The sequence below is a fragment of the Crocodylus siamensis genome, chromosome 15 (assembly GCF_052110815.1).
Source record: "Crocodylus siamensis isolate JL-2025a chromosome 15, ASM5211081v1, whole genome shotgun sequence".
In the NCBI taxonomy this organism is placed as follows: Eukaryota; Metazoa; Chordata; order Crocodylia; family Crocodylidae; genus Crocodylus; species Crocodylus siamensis.
The window spans coordinates 52,632,071-52,651,719 of NC_143409.1; the positions used below are offsets into that span (position 1 = coordinate 52,632,071).

The 19,649-nt window shown below is 48.3% G+C and overlaps 1 protein-coding gene and 1 long non-coding RNA gene across 2 annotated transcripts; both read left to right on the forward strand.

Annotated features, from left to right (window-relative positions):
• The first annotated feature begins 2 nt into the window (after positions 1 to 2).
• Positions 3 to 1,365, forward strand: LOC149852837 (uncharacterized). The gene is made up of 2 exons (XR_016439410.1): positions 3 to 297; positions 886 to 1,365. It is a non-coding gene; the product is annotated as an uncharacterized LOC149852837 (long non-coding RNA).
• Positions 1,366 to 2,604: 1,239 nt separating this feature from the next.
• Positions 2,605 to 19,571, forward strand: LOC149852838 (killer cell lectin-like receptor subfamily B member 1B allele C). Its single transcript, XM_090029560.1, has 7 exons — positions 2,605 to 2,648; positions 8,348 to 8,677; positions 11,947 to 12,045; positions 14,918 to 15,073; positions 16,557 to 16,711; positions 17,578 to 17,690; positions 19,405 to 19,571. Exons 2-7 carry the CDS (start codon positions 8,593 to 8,595, stop codon positions 19,526 to 19,528), a joined length of 732 nt encoding a protein of 243 aa, XP_089885686.1. The 5' UTR covers positions 2,605 to 2,648; positions 8,348 to 8,592; the 3' UTR covers positions 19,529 to 19,571.
• Positions 19,572 to 19,649: the final 78 nt, after the last annotated feature.

A 19,649-nucleotide genomic window follows, 5' to 3' on the forward strand; every position in this document is an offset into this window, starting at 1 on the left:
GCTCCGCCCCGGGGCGGGGCTTCCTCCTCCGGGGCTGCGGGCGACTCCCCTCAGCGCCGCCTGAAACCGCCTCTCGCGCGGGGGCGGCGGGCTCGTCGCCGGGAGGAAGGCGATCCTTGGTTAGAGCAACAAGGGTTTTGCCAAAAAAACCCTACCACAATTTCTTGAATTGTCGTTGCAGTCTTTAATTGTCAAAACTTCTCGAATTGTCCTTAAAATCCTGTTGGGCTGCTAAAAGAGATCCTCTCGGCTGCAAGTCCGGATTGCTTTTTCTAGGCCGTAGTTTCTCAACCTGAGGTATGCTGAGGGGACGCAAGGCACAGGTGGGGGGACGCGGGTACCCCAGCGCTGTCTCTCTCGCGCCCTCTCTTCCTCTTAAAGCGGTGGCCAGAAATGTTTCATTTAACTGTAAATTCCCTAGTAATAATTTGGCATCTGGCGCTTTGCACGGCACTGGGTTCAGCCTTCCTGGCTTTGGGCAACATCACCTCTAGCCCAGGTACATACTGGAGACGTGCACCCCTGGTGTAAGAGGTGGCAACCCTAGCCACGGCAGATCGGCCCTCTGTCATATCACGGCGTTATATACGCAGCCCTTCTTCCAAACATAGGGCACATATTGGTCTGTAAATATAAAAATCCCCTGGAAAATTGAGTGTTGGGGTACTGAATAAAATTTTCAGAAGTTAGGGGGTACTTGCTACTTAAAAGGTTGAGAAACGATGTGGTGGGGGGGGTGGTACGGAGGTGGTGGGAGTGCGGTGGCGGTAGGCGGTACCCCCTACATGTTGCCAGTGCCAATACAGCTACCACCTGGATACCTGACACTGGAAGATAGTGAGTTTTAGCTGATTGTTTCAAATGAAATCTTTATATTTTCCCAAGCAGGAAGCACCTGGGACCACCTGGAACCAGAGATCCCACTCCTGCCTTTGTTTCAAGGTATTCTGCATCATGACAGATCCTCACGGAAGGTGAGAGGCTCCGTGCCAGCGATGAACTGGCTGCCCAGAGGAGTTTTCCATCTAGGGACTCCTCTGTGAAATCCTATGACACGTGAACTTTCATTTTTCTCCCCAGAACATTTCAAAGGGGACTTTTTTTTCCTGCCCAATTTGCGGATAGAAGGTGATCCTCTTTGCTCTCTCATGGACTAAAGAGTCCTGTGGGGTTTCACCTCTTGCTGGAGGACCTCATAGAGGACCCCTGTGAAATCCTATGAAATATGAACTTTCATTTCTACCCAGGAGAGCTTTTTCAATCTTTTCTCTTATGCCTGATGAAGGGTGTTTGTCCCCAAAAGCTTGCAATTAAATACATTTTTTTGCAAAAATCTTGTTGGTCTAATAAAAGATATAATCTCTACTATGAGTCCTGATTGCCTTCTCCTCTAGACCAATACGGCTACAACTTGAATACCCTCCCTGCACACACATTCACAGAAGTTCAGCACGGTTGAAGGCTGCTAGCAATTAGACAAGCTCCATGAGAAGTTACAATCTCCTCAGGGCCCGGGAGGAGAAGGGACAATTCTCAGGCTCAGGGCACTCCTTGGAAAGTGCCACGCTGCCCCTTGTCCTGTTGACTACAGGAAAGGCCTGTTGCAAGGATACGCAGCAGGCCAGAATGCTTTTGACACTCCGGGTTCTTGTTTGAAATCTCTGTGGTTCCCTTGCAAATCATGTTTGCAGCCATAGTCATTGGTGACGCATAGCAGGTGCACACAGGTACACGTGCACCTCCTGTGATTGGCGGTGCATTCCCTGAGACAAGCGCTGCCAGAGCTACTGGTGGTGCCTGCGGGTAGTCGCTGTTCACCCCCCCCCCCAAGCTGGCACCATCTGTGGACGGTCACCAATGGCTGGTTGGCGCTCGCCACCCCGCCATCTCGCTGACATTGCCACGGCTGCCTGCGGGACCTCCCTGCTCACCACCGCAGCGTTCATGGCTGTAGCAACGCGTGGCACCCTGCAGCATGCTCGAAAAGATCTCGGGCACCCTGGCAGTGGTTGGGTTTCATAGAAATTATAGACAATGAGGGTTGGAAGAGACCTCAGAAAGTCATCTAGTTCAACCCCCTGCTCAAAGCAGGACCAGCCCCAACAAGAACACCCCAGCCGAAGCTTTGTCTAGCCGGGTTTTGAAAACCTCCAAGGATGGAGATAGCACCGCCTCCCTGGGGAACCCGGTCCAGTGTTTTACTACCCTCCTAGTGAGAAATTTCTTCCTAATATCTCGTCTAAACTTGCCTTGCTACAACATGAGACAGTTGCTCCTTGTTCCGTCAAGGTTTGCAGCCTAGGAAGCTGGAATAGAGGCAGGGGGTCTCCAGCCTCTGCTCTGCTCCCCCTTCCTGCCCTGTGAGGAGTAAGGAGGGCAGGATGCTACTGTGAGATGAGGTTTCACTTTTCCCTGGCCCTACAACTGCTGCATTTTTATATGGCCAGTGACTATCCAAAGGCCTGTCTTTAGCAGCAGCTGCAGGGCTAGGGAAAGATTAACCTTAACTTGGGGTAGCCCTTGATATAGAAGTTACTGAACTGTCACTTGCAGACCAGAGGCTGTACAGAGGAGCCTGGCGGCAGAGTGGAGCCGTAATGGTAGCTGAAGACATCACGGTTGAAGACGTGATTAACAGCGAGCCATCGGTAAGAAATCAGAGCAGAGTTTTGTGGTGTCTTCCTGGACTGAAGGCAGCAGCCTAAACTCTGCTGAGGGCTGTGATCACAACCCCAAAGCTGTGATCTCTCCACCTAGGTCAGAGGGGGGTCTCAGAGCTCCTTGGCAGACAGATGGACCAGCCCAAAATTTGGTTTTCTCTACGAAACGATGCGTTATGGGTAAGGGATAACACAGGGGTGAAGGCGGTGACAGCTGCATCACCATCATGGGTGGAGGACTGGGTTTAGGACTACTGCTAGGGGAAATTTCACCTACTGTTGTTTTTCCTTCTGGATTTGAGGTTTACTGTTTCATTGGGATTCCCCTTCCTTGTTAAGCATGAGCCCCCACCGTTACCAAAAATCCAGCACCATTCAATCTTTTAGGAGGTGAGCCTACAGCCCACATCTATGGGCAGGATTGCAGAATTCAGGGGCAGTTACAATTCCCTTACTGATTACCATTTTTGTACACCAAATCAAATGACAAGCTCCTTGGAAAGTGATCCTCCATTCCCTCTTAGCCGGTAAAATATTACTAGTATGCAAGTCAGATAAAGAGGCAAGAGATAACCTAACCTTTTGTAAGAATTTGTCTCTATGCCTATCTAGCCACCTGCAACAGCACAATACAGATTATCACGTACCCCGACTGGGGGAGACAGGAGAGAGGAGGAAGGGTGCTGCAGGCTGGCAGCAGGTTGTCTTGAATTTGATGAGGTTGTCTTCCCCAAATTCCCTTGTTTCCACCCAATATGTGACGTATTTAAATACATTATTCTGATTGGTGTCATTCGAATTACTTTGTTTCAGTGAAGCTTTTGCTGTCGAAGTGGAAGATGCCAATTAACTGGAGACTGTACCTTTGTGAAAAGTGTAATTCTGGGATAGAGGACTTCTGATCTCTTTCTGTCACCATCTGGGAATGCTATTTGCTACGCTCTTTCTTTTATGTTACTGATAATGCCAGTTGTAACATCTCTAAAGGTTCATCCTGAAAGAGACTTTGTGGTTGGCTTTAGCCACACTTTTGCAATTTAGCATATGTCCCTTTGAAAGTGGCCAAGGCTGACAACAGATTTTCAAAGACACGATATTTTTGCAACAGGATCAAAACAAGATTTATTACTTTTAGCTGCTGTTACACACTTTCCCAAAAATCAGTTACTAATTCTTGGCCTAGTCTAATTAGTGGCTTAATAAACAAAATCATATTCTACTTTCCCAGGCTACTGCTGAAAATGAAACACAAATGTATTGATTATAGATAGTATATCATCTTAAACACACATCGTTCATAAATCAGACTTTTGCTAGGTTCATAGTCTGCACAGTCAGTGTGGTCTGTCAGCCACTGACCATATCTACAACCTATACCAGAGGATGTAACGTAGTGTCCCTGGTGTCTGGGTGTGGGTTTGGCTGGTGTTATTTAAGTCGGTTTGTACATATATCTAGAAAATGAACCTGCCTCCACTCTTTACTGTCAAACAGCTCTCTACAGAGCCCAATTCCCCAGGCCACAGAAGGAATCAGTCAGAAGTAGTTTCATTGCTTATGGCTCCAAACCTCTGCCAGCCAGCACCTGACCCAAAGGCTTTTTCTCTGAGGTATGTTGTGCTGTTTTTTGGTGACTGGGTCTGGTTTTTCTGCTATCTCAGCAAAGCCTGTTCTTCTGCTGAATAGATTGCTGCACCTTTCTGGAAGCGGTATCACCAAAGCCCTCTGCCCTCACAATCTTAATCCCTGAGCTGACTCGTGTTGCTTTTTTTTTTTAAGTGGTGACATGACTATGCTTTGGTTTGAGACTCTCTCCTAAAGGCTGTCATAGAGGGGCATGATAGCAGAGTGGTTTTGGAGCCTGGCTATGGCTCCAGGGGTCCTCTGGCATTTCCTGTCCTGTCCAGAGACAACCTACCCTTTCTTGTAGAAAAATCCCCACAGCTCACCCCAATTCATAGCAAGTGCTAATGGCAGAGAGGTAACCATGTACAGCCATGAGTCCTGTATGGGCTGATGACTGGCTCACAGCTGAATTTCCATTTCTCCTGCCTCTTTCTGCAGATTAGGAGCTGCTCTAATGGAAGCACCCACAGTGTTTCATGCATTCAGCATCCTGCACTTCAAAATGGCAGTGGGGGTGCTTTAACTAAAGCTTGTTTGCAGAGTTTTTGTTAAAGCATCCCTGCAAGCATTTTGGAGTATGGGGATGCTGAATATACGAGACACGGCGGCAGCTGGAGCATGCTAATTAGCAGGCTGCAGGAGACTCAGTTTATCATGTCTGCTCTGCTGCATGCTAATTAGCATGCATTGGACTAGGCACTGGGCATGTGTATAAGTGCCCTACCTGTTCTGTGCAGCCAAAGACTGGCTTGGAGTTCCCTCTGGAGCTGGGCCTGTGACCCTAACCCCACAGCATTCCCTATATAAAAATTAGGATCTCTTCTTTTTGGCTTCCTTTGCCAGTTTCCAGGGCTTCAGGGCTCAATACACTTCCTTCCACTTGCCTTCTCTAACGGGAACATGCAGCTCAAAGGGCAGAAGTTAAACCAGGATGCTTGACTCCATCACAGCAAGGCAGCAGGAGCCCATACTGTATTGTAGACGCTCCTCAATGGTGTCAACATTGTAATTTCCAGAAGAACCTGAAAGGGAATGGAGCCCTGTTTACTAGGAAGAAGCTATATGCAGAGCAGACCTATAGATCTGTCAATGATCATGCCCCCCATGGTCTTATGATCCTAAATAATAGTACCTGCTGTGGCACTGGCTGAGAAAAATAAAAAGCTCCACAAAGAGCCTAACACTATAGATAGGATGACACCTATAGACAGAGATATATGAGCTCTGCTGCACATGGGTAGACACACTGAAATGGGTGACAGTGGAGGACTTTTCCAGCTTCCCACTTGACACATACATTGCGGGGTGTGCACTGCACCCAGTCCCGACTAGTTCATGTTCAAATTTAGCACTCTGCAGATATCTGAAAACAATGGGAGGAAGGGAGAAGGATCAGGTGCTGAAAGTTCAGGAGCTTCTTATTTTGGGGAAACTCGCACGGCAGTGGTGGAAAGCCAGAAGACACTGAAGCTTTTTCCCAAGCAAGTTGCACAGGCAAATAGTGGCTGGAGGGGAGGAGAGATTGAGGCATGGAAAGGAATGGGCAGAATGAGTTTGGGGCTGCAGGGAGGAGCATGGCAGGAGATGAAAAGCGGGGTAGACAGAGGAGGTGGGTGCAAGGGTAACATTGGAAAGGGAGACATGGGGGTGGTTGGCAAAGTGAGTGTGGGGACACAGGCAGTACTTGCCCTTCTGCAGATGTCTGAGTTCTTTGTCCTGTTTTGCTCCTCTCTTCCCCCACCCTGACATGAACTAGGATCTGAATGGGATGAGACAGAAACCATTGCTTACACTGCAGCAAAGCAGATTCACATAAAATCTCAGGAAAGTCTTCCTAGTGGTCAGCCGAATGTGGTTGTGCCCAGGGAGATGCTGGAACCTCCTTTACTGGAGCCTTTCAAGAAGAGGCTGGATGGGCACCTGGCTGGGGCGGCCCAGGAATCCTGTGCCCATGCAGAGGGTCAGTCGAGATGGATCTGAAGGTCCCTGCCAGCCTTAGGATCCAGAGGAAGCTGTGCTTTTGGGCCAGCTCTACCTAGGACACCACCAGATGTTCATCGGACTGTGCTAACCAAGTCTTTTTTTTTGTCAGTGGATTTTAGCCTGTGCATCACACCAGGGCTGCTGTCTTCATTTCTGTCCTGTCAGCCAGGTTACCTGGCTCGCCACGAGCTCTAGAACCCAGGGCAGGGCGAACTTTCAGCACAGCCAAGCGCTGCTTTCTGGTGTTTTCTTTCAAGTCTCAGCTGACAGCTAAAGCAAGGATATGCTCTTTGCACGCTCCCCAAAGCCCCACTTCCTTTGTATTGAAAGTACAGAGGGGCTGATGTGAAACAAAAATATGAAGGGCTGCTAAGTTGAGTGTGAAACAAGCTGTGCATGGAAAGAGGCCTGTGGTTAGCATCAGATAGAGAAATGGTCTCATTTGAAGTAACAGGTCAGATTCTCCATAGCATAGCCCTGTGGACTTTGGTGCGTGTAGACTTACACTGATTTCCACCAGTTGACTCTGGTCCAATGACTCCTAAAGAGCCACAGGTGATTTATGCCCACTAGAGGACACCAGCTTTGTAGCTCTACTTATTTTTTTTTAACCTTTTCTCAGCAACACCTTTCTCTGCTGCCTGGCTGTGGTGAGACTATTTGTTTCCATTGCATGCTTAATACCCAGTTGCAAAATTAAGTGTCAAAAGCTTCAGCTGATGCAGAGTTTGCTCAGTACCCTGTGCTGAGCTCTCCTCACCCAGTTAGTGCGGTAATACTTACTTGTTGGAACAACTCCTCACAATAACCTCCTCTCCCAGCACTGCACTGGAGTTAAGCTGATGACTGAATCCCACACTTGGACCGATCCTTAAGATGTTGTTTGTTAACAGTAGCAGAATGGCTATCACATGATTAAAATGCTGGCTTGGGAACAAGGTGGTATGGGTTTCCTGACACTCATGAAGTCTGTGGCCTTCGGAAAATCACTTAGGGTAGACACCAGTTACAGGGTGAGATGCTTGGGACAGAGCCCAGAGCTTTGTAAGCTCCCTATGCAGTGCACACAGTGGGTACCTTGGCACAGGCTCCCAAACAGCCAGTCCACTCAACCAACTAATCCAGCCGGTAAGAGAAACTCTGGGCACAGGGATCTGTCTGGCACCTGCTCCTTTTGGGGGCTTATGATCCCTGCTTAAGGCTTGAGAAGGCACCTCTCTCCCCATCTTGGGACCTTCTGCAAAGAGCAAGTCCCCATCACCTTTCTTTCAAAGAATGGAGCAAGGCTTGCTCTTTTCTTTCTCCAGCTAGGGTGACTGTCATGACAGCACCATTTTGTATGCTAGCAAAGGGTTAGAGCACTTGCCCAGAAACCAGGAAATATTAGCTCAGTTCCATCTTCACCCTAAAATGATTCAGTCCCACATAGCCTGTGAAAGTGCCCAAACTACCAAAGCCATGACCTAATCTGGGAAGGTGCAGGGGAACACACTCTAGACTACTCCTGTTGAGATCAGGCCACTGTCCAGCAAAAAATGCAAGAGTCATGACACCGTAAAGAAAGAGCCTGATCCTGCTTCCTCATGGTAGGGACACTTAGCTGGAAGGGTCTTCGTCACTACTCTGAGGACTCTTTGTGTGCTTTACATTAAAAAAAGACATTGGATAAAATACAGAAACAGGCTTGGGAGCCAGTTGTGGAACACAGCCTTCCCCTCATCCAAGCCAGTGCCAGCACCACATGGTATGCCATCAGCTTCCCACTACCTGGCTTTGGCCCATCTGCAACAGAAGCCAGACAGACAGATGGGAGGCACAGCGGAGCACTGGTCTCACTGCCTTCTAGATATAAAGCCCAAGCTGAGATCAGGGCCCTGTTGTGTTGAGCACTGAACAGACATAAGAAGAGATGGCTCCTGCCCCAAGGAACTTACAATTTAATAAACAAGGAGCCACAGAGAAACAGAGGAAGGAAGTGATCTGCTCAAATTCACGTGGTAGAGTCTGGAGTCAACCCCATGCCTCCTTATTCCAACTTCAGTCCCCTTATCCATTGACCCTCCTATTTTTTCCTTTAGGAATGTGGTCTTTGAAACCCTTCAGCCTGGGGCAGACCAGCTCCAGCCCCAGTGTTTTATGCACAGCTCCAGTGGTGGGAGGCTGCCTGCCCTGCCTGTACCTCTGACATGAATGCAAGCAAGTGGGGTAAAATTCACCACTGCTCTGAGACACAGCACTTCCTGAAGCTGGCCAGCCTGGCTCGCAGAAAAACAACCTGCTGCCCCTGACGTGCGGCTGGGTGCTCGTATCAGCCGTCTGCACCATGGCAGGAGAAACAGTCTATGCTGATCTCCACATCCCCTTTGAATCTCCCTGTCCAAGGCCATTCCTCTCTTCTTCACAGTGCAGTAAGTGGCTTTTTATTTACCAGGGATTTTGTTCCAGACCAGAAATTGGGCTTTGCTCTCTTTAAGCCCCAGCATTTGGGAAGCGACTCAGGGCTCGTGCATCATGTGCAGCCCTTTTGCCTTGTAACTGCAGGCCTCTGACTGGCACTCTGCTGCTGTTTGCATGGGTGGGCAGGGATGTTACCTGCAAGGATGGGGAAAGTTTATTCCCTGCATGGAGCAACTAGGAAGGTGGATTGGATACTTCAGTTGTGGCCAGCAGAGCTCTTAACAGCTAACAGAGTCCTATAGACAGCTATATCACGCAGAGACAAGACAAATGGCATTGGAAAGAACTGCTTTAATAGCTTGCATGTCTCAGTCTGGTTTTGCTGGCAGGTGGCTGTAGCAGCTGGGTTGGCTTCTTCATTTCAGGCGGCTCCCCCTGAGCAAAAAAGCTCCTCCTTATTGTTTTCATTATTCCCAGTTAAATCTAAATGTAGAAGATTGTAGAAGAATTAGAGAACAGTCTCCAAAGAGACAAGAGTGGGGTTTATAAAGAGAACTGTGTTTAATTATCCTCTCTACTCACAGAAGATAGGATGGGATGTAACAAGCTTAAATTGTAACAAAGGCGATTTAGGTTAGGAAGAACTTGCTAACTGCTGAGGCTGGTTCAGCATTGGACCAGATACCTGGAGGGGCCGTGGAGTCTTCACCACTGAAATTCTTTAAAAACCTGTAAGACACATGTTTGTCTGGGATGCATTGGATAAGAATGACCCTGCCCTGAGCAGAGGGTTGGAGTCAATGACATCCCGAGCACCTCATTACCCTTGTTTTTCTGTAATTCCAAGGAAATTTTAATTTATGGAGGCTGTGTGGCATAGTGGCCAGGAGCTTTATGTTAGAAAATAGAGGGTCACACTTCCACTACTGCTTTTGCTGCTGCTGTCAGCACAGTCCCTGCCTCTCTCCATGTCCCCATTTTTCTTCACCTCCCTTATCTATTTAGAGCAGTGGTTCTCAACCTTTTTAGACTCAAGGCGCCTCTCAGAAAATACCAGCTCTTAGCTTTAACTCACTTTTGACTATGGAAAAATAATAGAGCGATTCTTCCATTGCAAAGCACTCAGAGAAGCCACAACAGGTCAGAGTGGTTTCAGCGCTATGGATTCTTATGTGAAATCTCTGGCTTTATGTTGTGAATCATGCGTAGATGTTTGCAGACAAGGCTCTTTGTCCACCTATGCCCTTAGACCGACACAGCTACAGCCTATATACCTGTGTAGTTGTTTGTGTACCTGACAATGCTGACATGATGCAGTCCCCTGTAGACCCCTTAGATGGATCTCATGGTACCCCAGAGTGCCACAGCACCCTGGATGAGAGTCAATGATGAGAGTCAATGATAGAGAGTATGAATGCTTTGGAGGCATGGACTGTATCTTGCTCTGGGTTTGTGCAGCACATGACAAAATGGTGCCCAGAGGTGAAACTGGATGCTTGAGTGCCCTGGGTGGTAGTGGTGCACAGGGCAATGTCAGTGGCTATGCTACCGGTAGCAGTGATGGCAGCACAGATGCTGCTATTTTCGCACTTGGGGCTGGTGACCTTATCACTCCCCCTTTTTTAAGTAACTGCTGGTTCCTTAGTATCAGCTAGCAGACCTGTTGGAGCTGGTGTAACATTAATAATGACGAGCCTTGAGAGGAGAGGGAAGCAGTCAAGGAGATGATGCACAAGGGCAGCCACTCTTCAGGTGGGATGGCCCATGCAACTTTTGTCCAACATCTGTGAAACGCTGGAACGTTAACTCAGAGAAATCAAATGCCTCTCTGGGTCTGCCGAAGGGCTGAGACTGGATCTGTTCCTGCCTCTGCAGGAGATCCCTTATTTAAGCTTGTATAGGGCCTGATTGTTCACAGTCAGAGTGGGATCTGTAAGGAAGCTCAGTACCCAGACTGCACAGAGTCTACCACAAGCTTTAGCCTCTCTGCATTGCCCTAGCGGTACCCAGCAGGGGTTTTGCTGCACTCAGCCTGGGGAGAGCTCTCTTATTTCAGGATTGGTATTGGTTGCCCTTCACTATGCTTCTTTAGAAGTCTTAGTACTGAGGTAGTGAGGTGGGGAGGTGCTAGTGGTAGTCCTGAGAGCACTGGGGAGAATTGCTGCTGGTCTGGGCACTCTGGGCACCTATACACATACCCAATGCCTGCTCCAGTGCATGCTAATTAGCACATGTTGGAGTAAACTCGATTAATCATATTTAATAGGATGCTCCAGAAGCCTTGGTCTCCAGCATCCCCATACTTCAAAATGGCAGGAGGTGCTTTAATTAAAGCTCATTGAATGAGCTTTAGTTAAAGCACTCCCACCACCATTTTGAAGCCTGAGGCAGCAGTAAATGCTTTAATTAGAGTGGTTCCTGACAGCTGCCTATGATTAGAGATTAAAGTGCCTTCTCTCCTTTCAACCCCAGAGCATGTGTACAGATGGCCTCTAAACTTGCTGTGGAGGCAGTGGAACAGATTAGAGCAGTCATGGGGTTGCTCTGATTTGTGGACAAGACTGTTTCAGAGTGACCCAGAACCCTAGGGTCAAAGGAGGCTTGAGGCCAGCCTCATCCCCCCTTTCTCCCTTTCATTCAAAAATGCCTGCTGTGCTTTGTGCTAAGCTCATTGCTATCGGGGCATGTTAGGAGTGCTCTGAGAGCTCAGGATTGATCCTCTGAGGTTTTGAGTAAAGTGGGAACCTAGTTTGAATCCCAAACAGCCTGGGGTATGAGGTGGGTGCCCAAACACCATGCTCAGTCAAGATAGCAACCGCCCTGGGCCTGCTCAGTGGCAAAGCTTTAGGCTTTTTCTATGATTCTAAGTAGTTAAATCAGTTTTCTTTGAAAAGCACAGGCATCTTTGGCCTTTCAGCCTAAGGGTGGTTTTGGGGAATCACTCATTGAACTTAGGTGCCTGAGGATCACATTTAATCACCTAATAGGTGGAGTAGGATCTGGCCCTAAGTTCTTTTCCAGATTGGCCCCCAAAGTGACATGCCCATAGACACACAAACAGGGTGTAGCAGAGCAGGGAACTGAACCTGGCTGTGCCATGTCCTAAGCTATATGCCATCAACTGGACCAGTCCTCCTCCATGACAGCAATAGAGCCGACACGAGCAGGTCCCTGTACCTTCACAGCACTTTGGGGTCTTGATGTCACACTTTTGGTTCAAGACCATGTCATCCTTGCAGTCGCTGCCCTAAGAACTAGATTGTGATTGTGTCTCCCACAGATGTCCCCCAGCAGCGACACTGGCACCGGATTGCTCTCTGGGTCGCATGGGTAGGGAATGCCATCCTTGGGGTAGCTGTTCTAGTGCTGGGGATTTGGGGTAAGTAGTCAAAAGCTATGTACTTATACGGGTACGTGTCTGTTGATGTCAAATGGATTCTCCCACTCCTCCAGGTGGACTTGTCCTTTGTGTATCATCGTCCACTTGTGGGCAAATAACACAAGGCTGTTGATTGAGTGGGCTAGGGAGAGTGTGGGCCAGGGGGGTGGGGAAAGGTGAGAGGGGTTTGTGTGAGATAGAAAGAGAAATGTGTGGAGGTTTGGACTAGATTACTTTGGAGGTCCCTTCCAATATTATGTTTCCATAGGAGAAGCAGACACACCAACATAGAGACACATATATGTGCATGTGTAAAATACTTAGAGAACTTCATTACAACAAAACCTGTGTATAGCAATCTTGTGCTCTTAATCTTGTGCAGCAGCAGGAACCAATTTTTTTTCAGAATTATGATGATGCAAATGAACTGAACTTATTATACTGAACACCTTCTTTTAAAAAATCCTATGGAGTTCATTATAATGAGATCATGCTCTGCGTGTGTGTGTTTGTGGAGAGATCCAGAGAAGCAGACTCATGGACACACACACAAAAACACACACGCATACTCAGATTATGTCTACTTCATGCTTCTGGTGCTCTCAGGGAGGGACGCTTTTGAGCACACCCTGCCCACACACTCCCTCCAGCAGGCACCAAACCCAGAAATGTGGTAGTGAAGCTGCTTTTCTATAGTTGCTCTTGAGATCTCTGTCTCAGATGGATCTTGAGAACAGCTGCGGGGGAGGCTCCCAGAGCAACTTTTGCTGCCACCTCCCTGGGTTTAGAGCACGAGAGCAGAAAAGGGACAGGGTGTCAGCATACCTCTGAAGAGAACCAGCACCAAAATGCTGCAGAGAGGAACACAGATACTTTGTAGGCCGGGAAGGCATCCAGAGGCCCTGGGGATGGGGGCCAGGGAGAGAGAGAGGGGAGGAGGAGCAGTGCTGGAAGAAGCAAAGAAGCAAGCAATAAGTCCATTAAAAAAAGGACTCACAAAAACTAATCCAAGTAATGGGAATCCATAGTCCCTGTGTATACATACTTGACACTCCAATATGGGGATTTCTTGTTCTGAAGTTTTCCATTCAAAACAGTTTCTAAATGTTTGCTGCCTAAGGATATGTTTGTTGCCCAGGCATGGGCTTGTATGTCCTTCTGCAGCTGATGTCAGGTATGTGTTCATTTGTTCTTTCATGTAGGAATTGCTTCACCTGTCCAGTGTAGAAAGGACAGGGGCACTGTGAACAGGCGATGGTGTATATGACTCCTTTGTTTTCATAGGATTATTTTTTCCTCTTTGGCCTTTCCCAGCACTACCCCCACACCCTTCTTTCCCCTCTGTCTTTCTCTCTCCCTCCCTCCCTTTTGCCTTTTGTATTCAGTTTTTTTCTCTTTTTTTTAAACACTGCTTTGCACACATCCTTCCACAGTATGTGATGAAGTCAGATTCAGTTCATGAAAGCTTATGCTGTATATAAATGTAGTATGCCCAAAATGTACAAATGACGTTGTGCCATAACAGGGACGGGAAATTATTTTGGGCGGAGGGCCGCTTGCCAAGCCATTGAGGGCCGCATGACAGGCAGCCCAGGGCAGATAAGTATTAATTTTCTAAATTTTTTAGGGAATTCACAGGCCGGACAGAATGGGCTAGTGGACCACATCTGGCCCATGGGCCGCATTTTGCCCACCCCTATGCTATAATAAGGTTCTGGTTTCGTGTTGCTGTGCATATTGTTTGTGCTATAAAGCATGATCGTGTTTTTTGTGTGTCATATTTGCTATATATTGTGCCTTCATGGGGACTGGAAGAGGCCCCCCCCCGCATTATGTCCAGATCATTGTCTTAAGATTCCTAAAAAAGACCTGTAAAACCATATTTAGGAGCGCTGACCCCCTTTGAATGGGCTGGTCTGCATTAGCAGTGTTCAAATGATGCTGTTTCTTGATTGGGACACTGTGATGATGTCAGGGAAGTTATTTAGTGTTCAGGCTACCTGTGCTGGGTCTCTTTTCTCCCCCCTGGGTCCCCTCCGGGGGGAAAGGGGAATGCTGTCTTGTGCCTGACTTCTGACTAATGTGCAGCCAGGAGCACCCAGAACACACAGGTTCCTTTGAAGAATACCATACAGGGTACTTTGAAAACCATGAAGTAACAGGGGTGATCCTGCCGTGAGCAGAGGGTGTAGTAGATGACTTCCTGAGGTCCCTTCCATCCCTGAATTTCTATTACTGTTTATTTTCTCTTACTTTGTTTTTAGAGCATTCTGTTTTGGAGAATAGCCAAGTTTTTTTTGTTTTACTAGTAATTAAAAAAAAAAAATCAAAAAATTTTGTGTTGACCCAAAAACTGGTTTTTAAAAATGAGTTCCTGGTGAACTGAATGGTGAGAAAACTATTTGGCTATCAAAAGGTTTGCTTCATTTGGACTGTACTTTTCTGGTTATTAATTATTTAAAGTATAAAACAAAAAGAAATTGTAAAAGAAAATTATTCCAAACAAAAATGGAAATATTTCAGTTTAAAAACATAACCCCCCCAACTATTTCTATTTTCAGATTGTTTTGCCTTTGACTATCCACAAAAGGCAGAATTATATTCTACGTTGCCGACCTAGACTGTGTTTTTCCACCCTGGTAAGAGGCGTTTTGGGCACTTACACAGTTTGCAAGTCTCTTACCCCCATACTGTGAATATGTAACTGTGCTCTGACCTTCAGGCTAGAAAGGAGCTATATAGGCACACAAAGGGAAACGGGATTCTGCCCAAAGTTGAGCACCCAGGTTTTGCTTTATTGATTCAAAGGCTGATTAACTATAAAGGAGGGCAACAAGGTTTAATTCAGTCTCACTACATTGTTGCTCTGAAGTCTTCCAGCTGGTATCCAAGAGAGAAGAGGCCCTGGCAGTCCCTGAGAGCGATGGTGCTGGAAGCGGAGACCCCTGCACCCCAGAAAGCAGCCTGAGAGATTTCCGATCCTACCTGGTAAAAAGCCTGTGCCACCTGACTTGGACCAGCTCTGCAGGTAACCGCTGTTCCCTGGGTTTCTGCACTGTCCTCTTCCCTCACTGGGTCCCCTCCGGTCATCTTCCTGTGATCTTCTGCTGCCTGCATCCCTCAGGACCTACACCCATTTCAGCTGGTGCTCTGGGGAGCTGGAGCATCTAGTGGCTATTCAGGGTAATGCTGAATTGCAGGGAGGAAATGATACATGGCAGTGATTATCGACCTCATTTGTACCAGGATCCATTTGTAAACGTCAATGGCCAGTCCTGACCCAGTGCCCCTCACTCCCGACCTGCTGCCCCAGGCCCCAGCCCTCCAGGGTGTGGGGCAGGGAGGATGTGTGTGGCAAATGGGAGCTCCAAGCAGCCCCTGGCAGGCTGGAGATCTGCCAGTCTGCAAGGGAGAAGCCACCATTTCCCATGTTATTCTCCTTTAAAGGAGACTCCCATATATTTCTGCAACCCCCTTTTGGGTCATGAGAAACACTGATATAGGGTAGTCCAGTATTTCTGTATAGAGGGCATGGCATGGTGGCACCTTCTCCGAGGTGCCACTATGCCTTGATCTCAGACTAGCATGGGTAACTCCCTCTCTCTACTCAATATCTCCATAGGGGAGACCTCATCTTGATAGCAAGGGTCGTTTTATCTTATCCACCCCTTTTCCACTTGTTCTTCCTTGCCCTTCCCCTCTCCCTCTCCCGGTGGTTCAGATGCGCCTCCCGCTATAATACACTAGGAAGGACATTCTAGGGGGAAATTTGGTATTTGACTCCCTCTACTGACATCTGCGGGGACTGACACATGGGGGTTTTACTCATTTAAAAGTGCCGTTTGTGCAAACACAAACGCCGTGTCATGCAAACAAAAATGCATCGCACCAAAAAAAAGCAGAATTAAAATTTTGGGGTGGTCTACATTAATGCCCATGTCCTCCCCCTGCCCCACTTCGTGGCAATTCCAGTAGCATCCAGCATGGAAAGTGAGACCACATTAGCCATGCGGTCTGGAGGGGTCTTGATTTCAGGGGGGCTGAGTATTTGTTTGCCCAACTCAGATTCATTGGTGGTGTCTAAGGTGAAACTCCAGAGGCTGCGGCAGATGGAGTCAGTTGTTTCTCTTCATGGTGTTGCTTCACATCCCTGCGCAGTGGCCAGGCTACTGATCAACTCTGTCAAATGCCTCTGTCCCTGGAAGAGGACTTGGGGGACTTTGCCTCCCTTGTTGGGAGGTCTCAGAGTCAGCTGGGGCTGTCTCTGTGTCTGGGCAGCGTCTTACTCAACATTGTCTTGCTCTCAGTAGGGGCGAGTTGTGTATATCCCTGTGCCACACACAATGGAGCCCTGATCTTCGCCTGGGCATCAACACAGTTGTAACACTAACACATGATCTTCTCTCCGACAGTCCCCTCTTCCCACTGCTGCCCCAGGCAGAAAGGGAGGAGAGCAGCAGGAGTCTGAATATTCCCAAGCAGTCACTGGTCTTTTCCATTTCCCCCTCCAGAGGACCCTGGGTGCCGGCTGTGCCCTGTGGACTGGCAGCTACACAGGGACAAGTGCTACTGGGTCTCCAGAAAAGCGGGGAACTGGAGCTGGAGCCGTGAGGACTGTGCAGCCAGGAGCGCCCATCTGCTGATGCTCCATGACCGGGAGGACCTGGTAAAGTGAACAATTTTATGTCCTCCTGGGCCATCACCCACAGAGATGGGCCGTTATTACAGCACAGTGCCTGGGGCCTTGTTGCTCTCAAAGCCACTAGGGACCCCAGGATGGCACGTTGTAGGGTTTTATTTTGTGTCACAAAGCCCCAGGCAGCTCTGGATGGGATCCAGCCAGACTCTGGGCCAGGAGGACACAGAAGTGACTTTAAGTTGTGGACTTTCCTCAACTGGCATGGTTATGGGTGGTGGCAATGGGTTGGGGGTGCACAGGGGTGCACATGCACCCCCTGAGAGTGCTGGTGCACCCACTGACAGCAGCGCTCCCCGCTTAGGCGACGGGGGTGGGGGGGACATGCAGGACTGCTGGTGCCTCCCCTGCAAGTGCTGGCCAGGGAGTGGGAGCATCAGGGCAGGGGACTTACTTCCTATAGTGCAGCTGCCACTTCTGGGTGCTGCACTCATGCTTCTTTGTCAGTGTAATCGGCCACAGGGGAAGCAACCTCTCATCTGCTCCCACCAAGTTATTTCTTTCCCATAACCATAGGCGACTGGTGCCTCCCAAGTCAGATGGGGCACATGCCCCCCCGCCCTTCCCCACACCGCGATTGGTGTGATTAGCTTTGGAGGGATCCCCCACCCTGGTTGCTAATGGGTTGCTGGGGGGGCATGTGCCCCCTTTGACTTAGGAGGCAACAGTCACCCATGGTCATGGGAAAGAAGTAACCTGGTGGGAGCAGATGAGAGTTAGCTCCTCATTATGGTAATGGGGGCACAGAGGGCAGCAGATGCAGCTATAGGATAAGACCAGGAAGGCTTGTGCTCTGGCCCAGGAGAATTACACAGAACGTGCTCTCTCTGACACAGGAGGTCATCAGAAATATCACACGCAAAGCCACTTTTTTTTGGATTGGACTTTCCATTCCCTCTGCCGAACAGAGCTGGACCTGGCTGAATGGCTCCTGCTTAGACCAGACCCTGTGAGTGCTTCCTTCCGTGAAACCGTTTCCCTTCCCCCATTGGATGGTTTGAGACAGGGATGGTGGATAGGGAAAAAGGTGCTGAAAGTTTTCAAATGGCTAGCATGCAAATGCACATGCTCCAAAGCCTGAGAGCATGTACCTGGAGGGAGCAGGTACTGTTTTGTACCATTGAATTCCATGTTGCAGGTGCATGGCAGGTTGCTGGCTGGTTCTCTATACATCCTGGGGAGAGGGGCAGGAAGGCTGGTTCCCGGGAGGTGCTCTGGGAGAGAGGAGGTAGAGCAGCTGGAAAGTATTCCCTGACATTGGCTACACTTCCCTTCTCGTTGCCCATAGGAGCAGAGCTGCAGCTTCTGGGAGACTGGCAGTGTGGCTCTGCAGCCTGTCTGCTCCACTACCCCTGCCCTGTGGAAGGAGAAGTGTCAGGTTGCCACAGCCGCCTGTCATGACCCTGACTGGAGAGGATGCCCTGCATTTCTGAACCGTGCATCTGTCCATGGCTGAAATGCTTCATTTAAAAAAATTTTCAAATCCTGTTATACTTTGAAATATTTCAAATGCTACCTCTGTCTGCATCCTCAGAGCTACTGTCTCAAACTCCCTGCAAGCTCGTGCAGATGCTGCTGCCTGGGTTGCACTTAGGGCATTTTCTGTTCTGAGTGTCACTCTGTCCTGAGTGGCATCTGCCATGGGTGCTGGTGTCTCCAGTAGGCAGACCTGGGGTTGTAGGTACAAATGAAGGACAGATCATGGGAGGAGAACAGCAGTCACTGGAGGACAAACCTTGTAATGGCACCACTTCAAAACTACAAACTAATCCATTTCTCTATGGTTTGATTATAATTGCTCAAAGAGGGAAGGAGGCTGCTGGCATTATTCTTGCTCCCTTCTGGTTTCTGAGCTGCAGCCAGTCACTCCCACCCCTGAGATGACCAATTAGTTGAGCTGAAGGGAATCAGATGTTAGGGTAAAGTTCAGGAGCTAGTGTAGCCCTTAGACTCGCTACTACAATAGCTGTCTTGTTAGAGGGGAGGACAGGAGTTTATTTGGCAAATGGTTTCTAAATTTCTATCACATTTAGAGATGGTGTGACCACAGACTGCCATGGAAGAGAGTAGATGTGGTAAAGTATCTCCAGCTGCTAGATTCTTGTGTCACATTTGCAGACCTGCGGACAGAGAAGTGTCTTCCCTTCTCTCAGATTGAAAAGCAAAACTTCTGAATTTGAGAGCCAAACAGGCAGCCTGGTGGTGTTAGGACATATGAAATTTTCCCCATCAGTTTTAAGCAGAAAAGGTCACTGCTTTTCCCTACTATTTCCTCCCAACACATCTTACTTACCTAGGATGGTATTGGCTAAAACAGACACGGTTTCTATCCCCTTTTAGCTCACCTGCACAGAAATGAATTCATCTCATCATTGTTTCCATGTGTAGGGAGGTGTTGGCGCAATTGGAAAAAATCAAAATGTAACATACCAGGAATGGACACCATGAACAAATGGCGCATATTTTCCATGACCGTTAGGGGGAACCATTTTTCCATTTTTTGGAACGGAAAATTTCAAATAAAACAAAAAATTTTGGAGAGAAAGAAAAGGAAAAGGACAATCTTCAGTAAAACCCATTAGAGACATTACAATGAAGACTAGCTGTGGTGGAGCATCCTGCTAATTTCACTCTCCTCTGATAGTCTCTGCCTTCTTCTGCAGGTACCAGGTGGCAGGCAGCACTGTGAGGAGCAGCTGTGGGGCAGTGAAGGGGAATCAGCTTCAAGCTGAAATATGCAGTGCTGAATTTCCACGGATATGCCAGAAAGATGCCATCCTCGTATGAACTGGGATTTGTCTTCAATTTCCTAAAATAGTAATAAAATGAAATAAACCCTTTCTGTTTAGTAGCATCTTTCAGGGTGCATTAGTGAGTTGGTAGTGTCATTGCCTTTATGAAGAGGGAG

Coding starts and splice junctions, on each gene's coding strand:
- LOC149852838 (XM_090029560.1), top strand. CDS start 8,593: ATGGCAGGAGAAACAGTCTATGCTGATCTCCACATCCCCTTTGAATCT. Junction 8,678..11,946: donor CCTCTCTTCTTCACAGTGCA/GTAAGTGGCTTT, acceptor TGTCTCCCACAG/ATGTCCCCCAGCAGCGACAC. Junction 17,691..19,404: donor TCCTGCTTAGACCAGACCCT/GTGAGTGCTTCC, acceptor CTTCTTCTGCAG/GTACCAGGTGGCAGGCAGCA.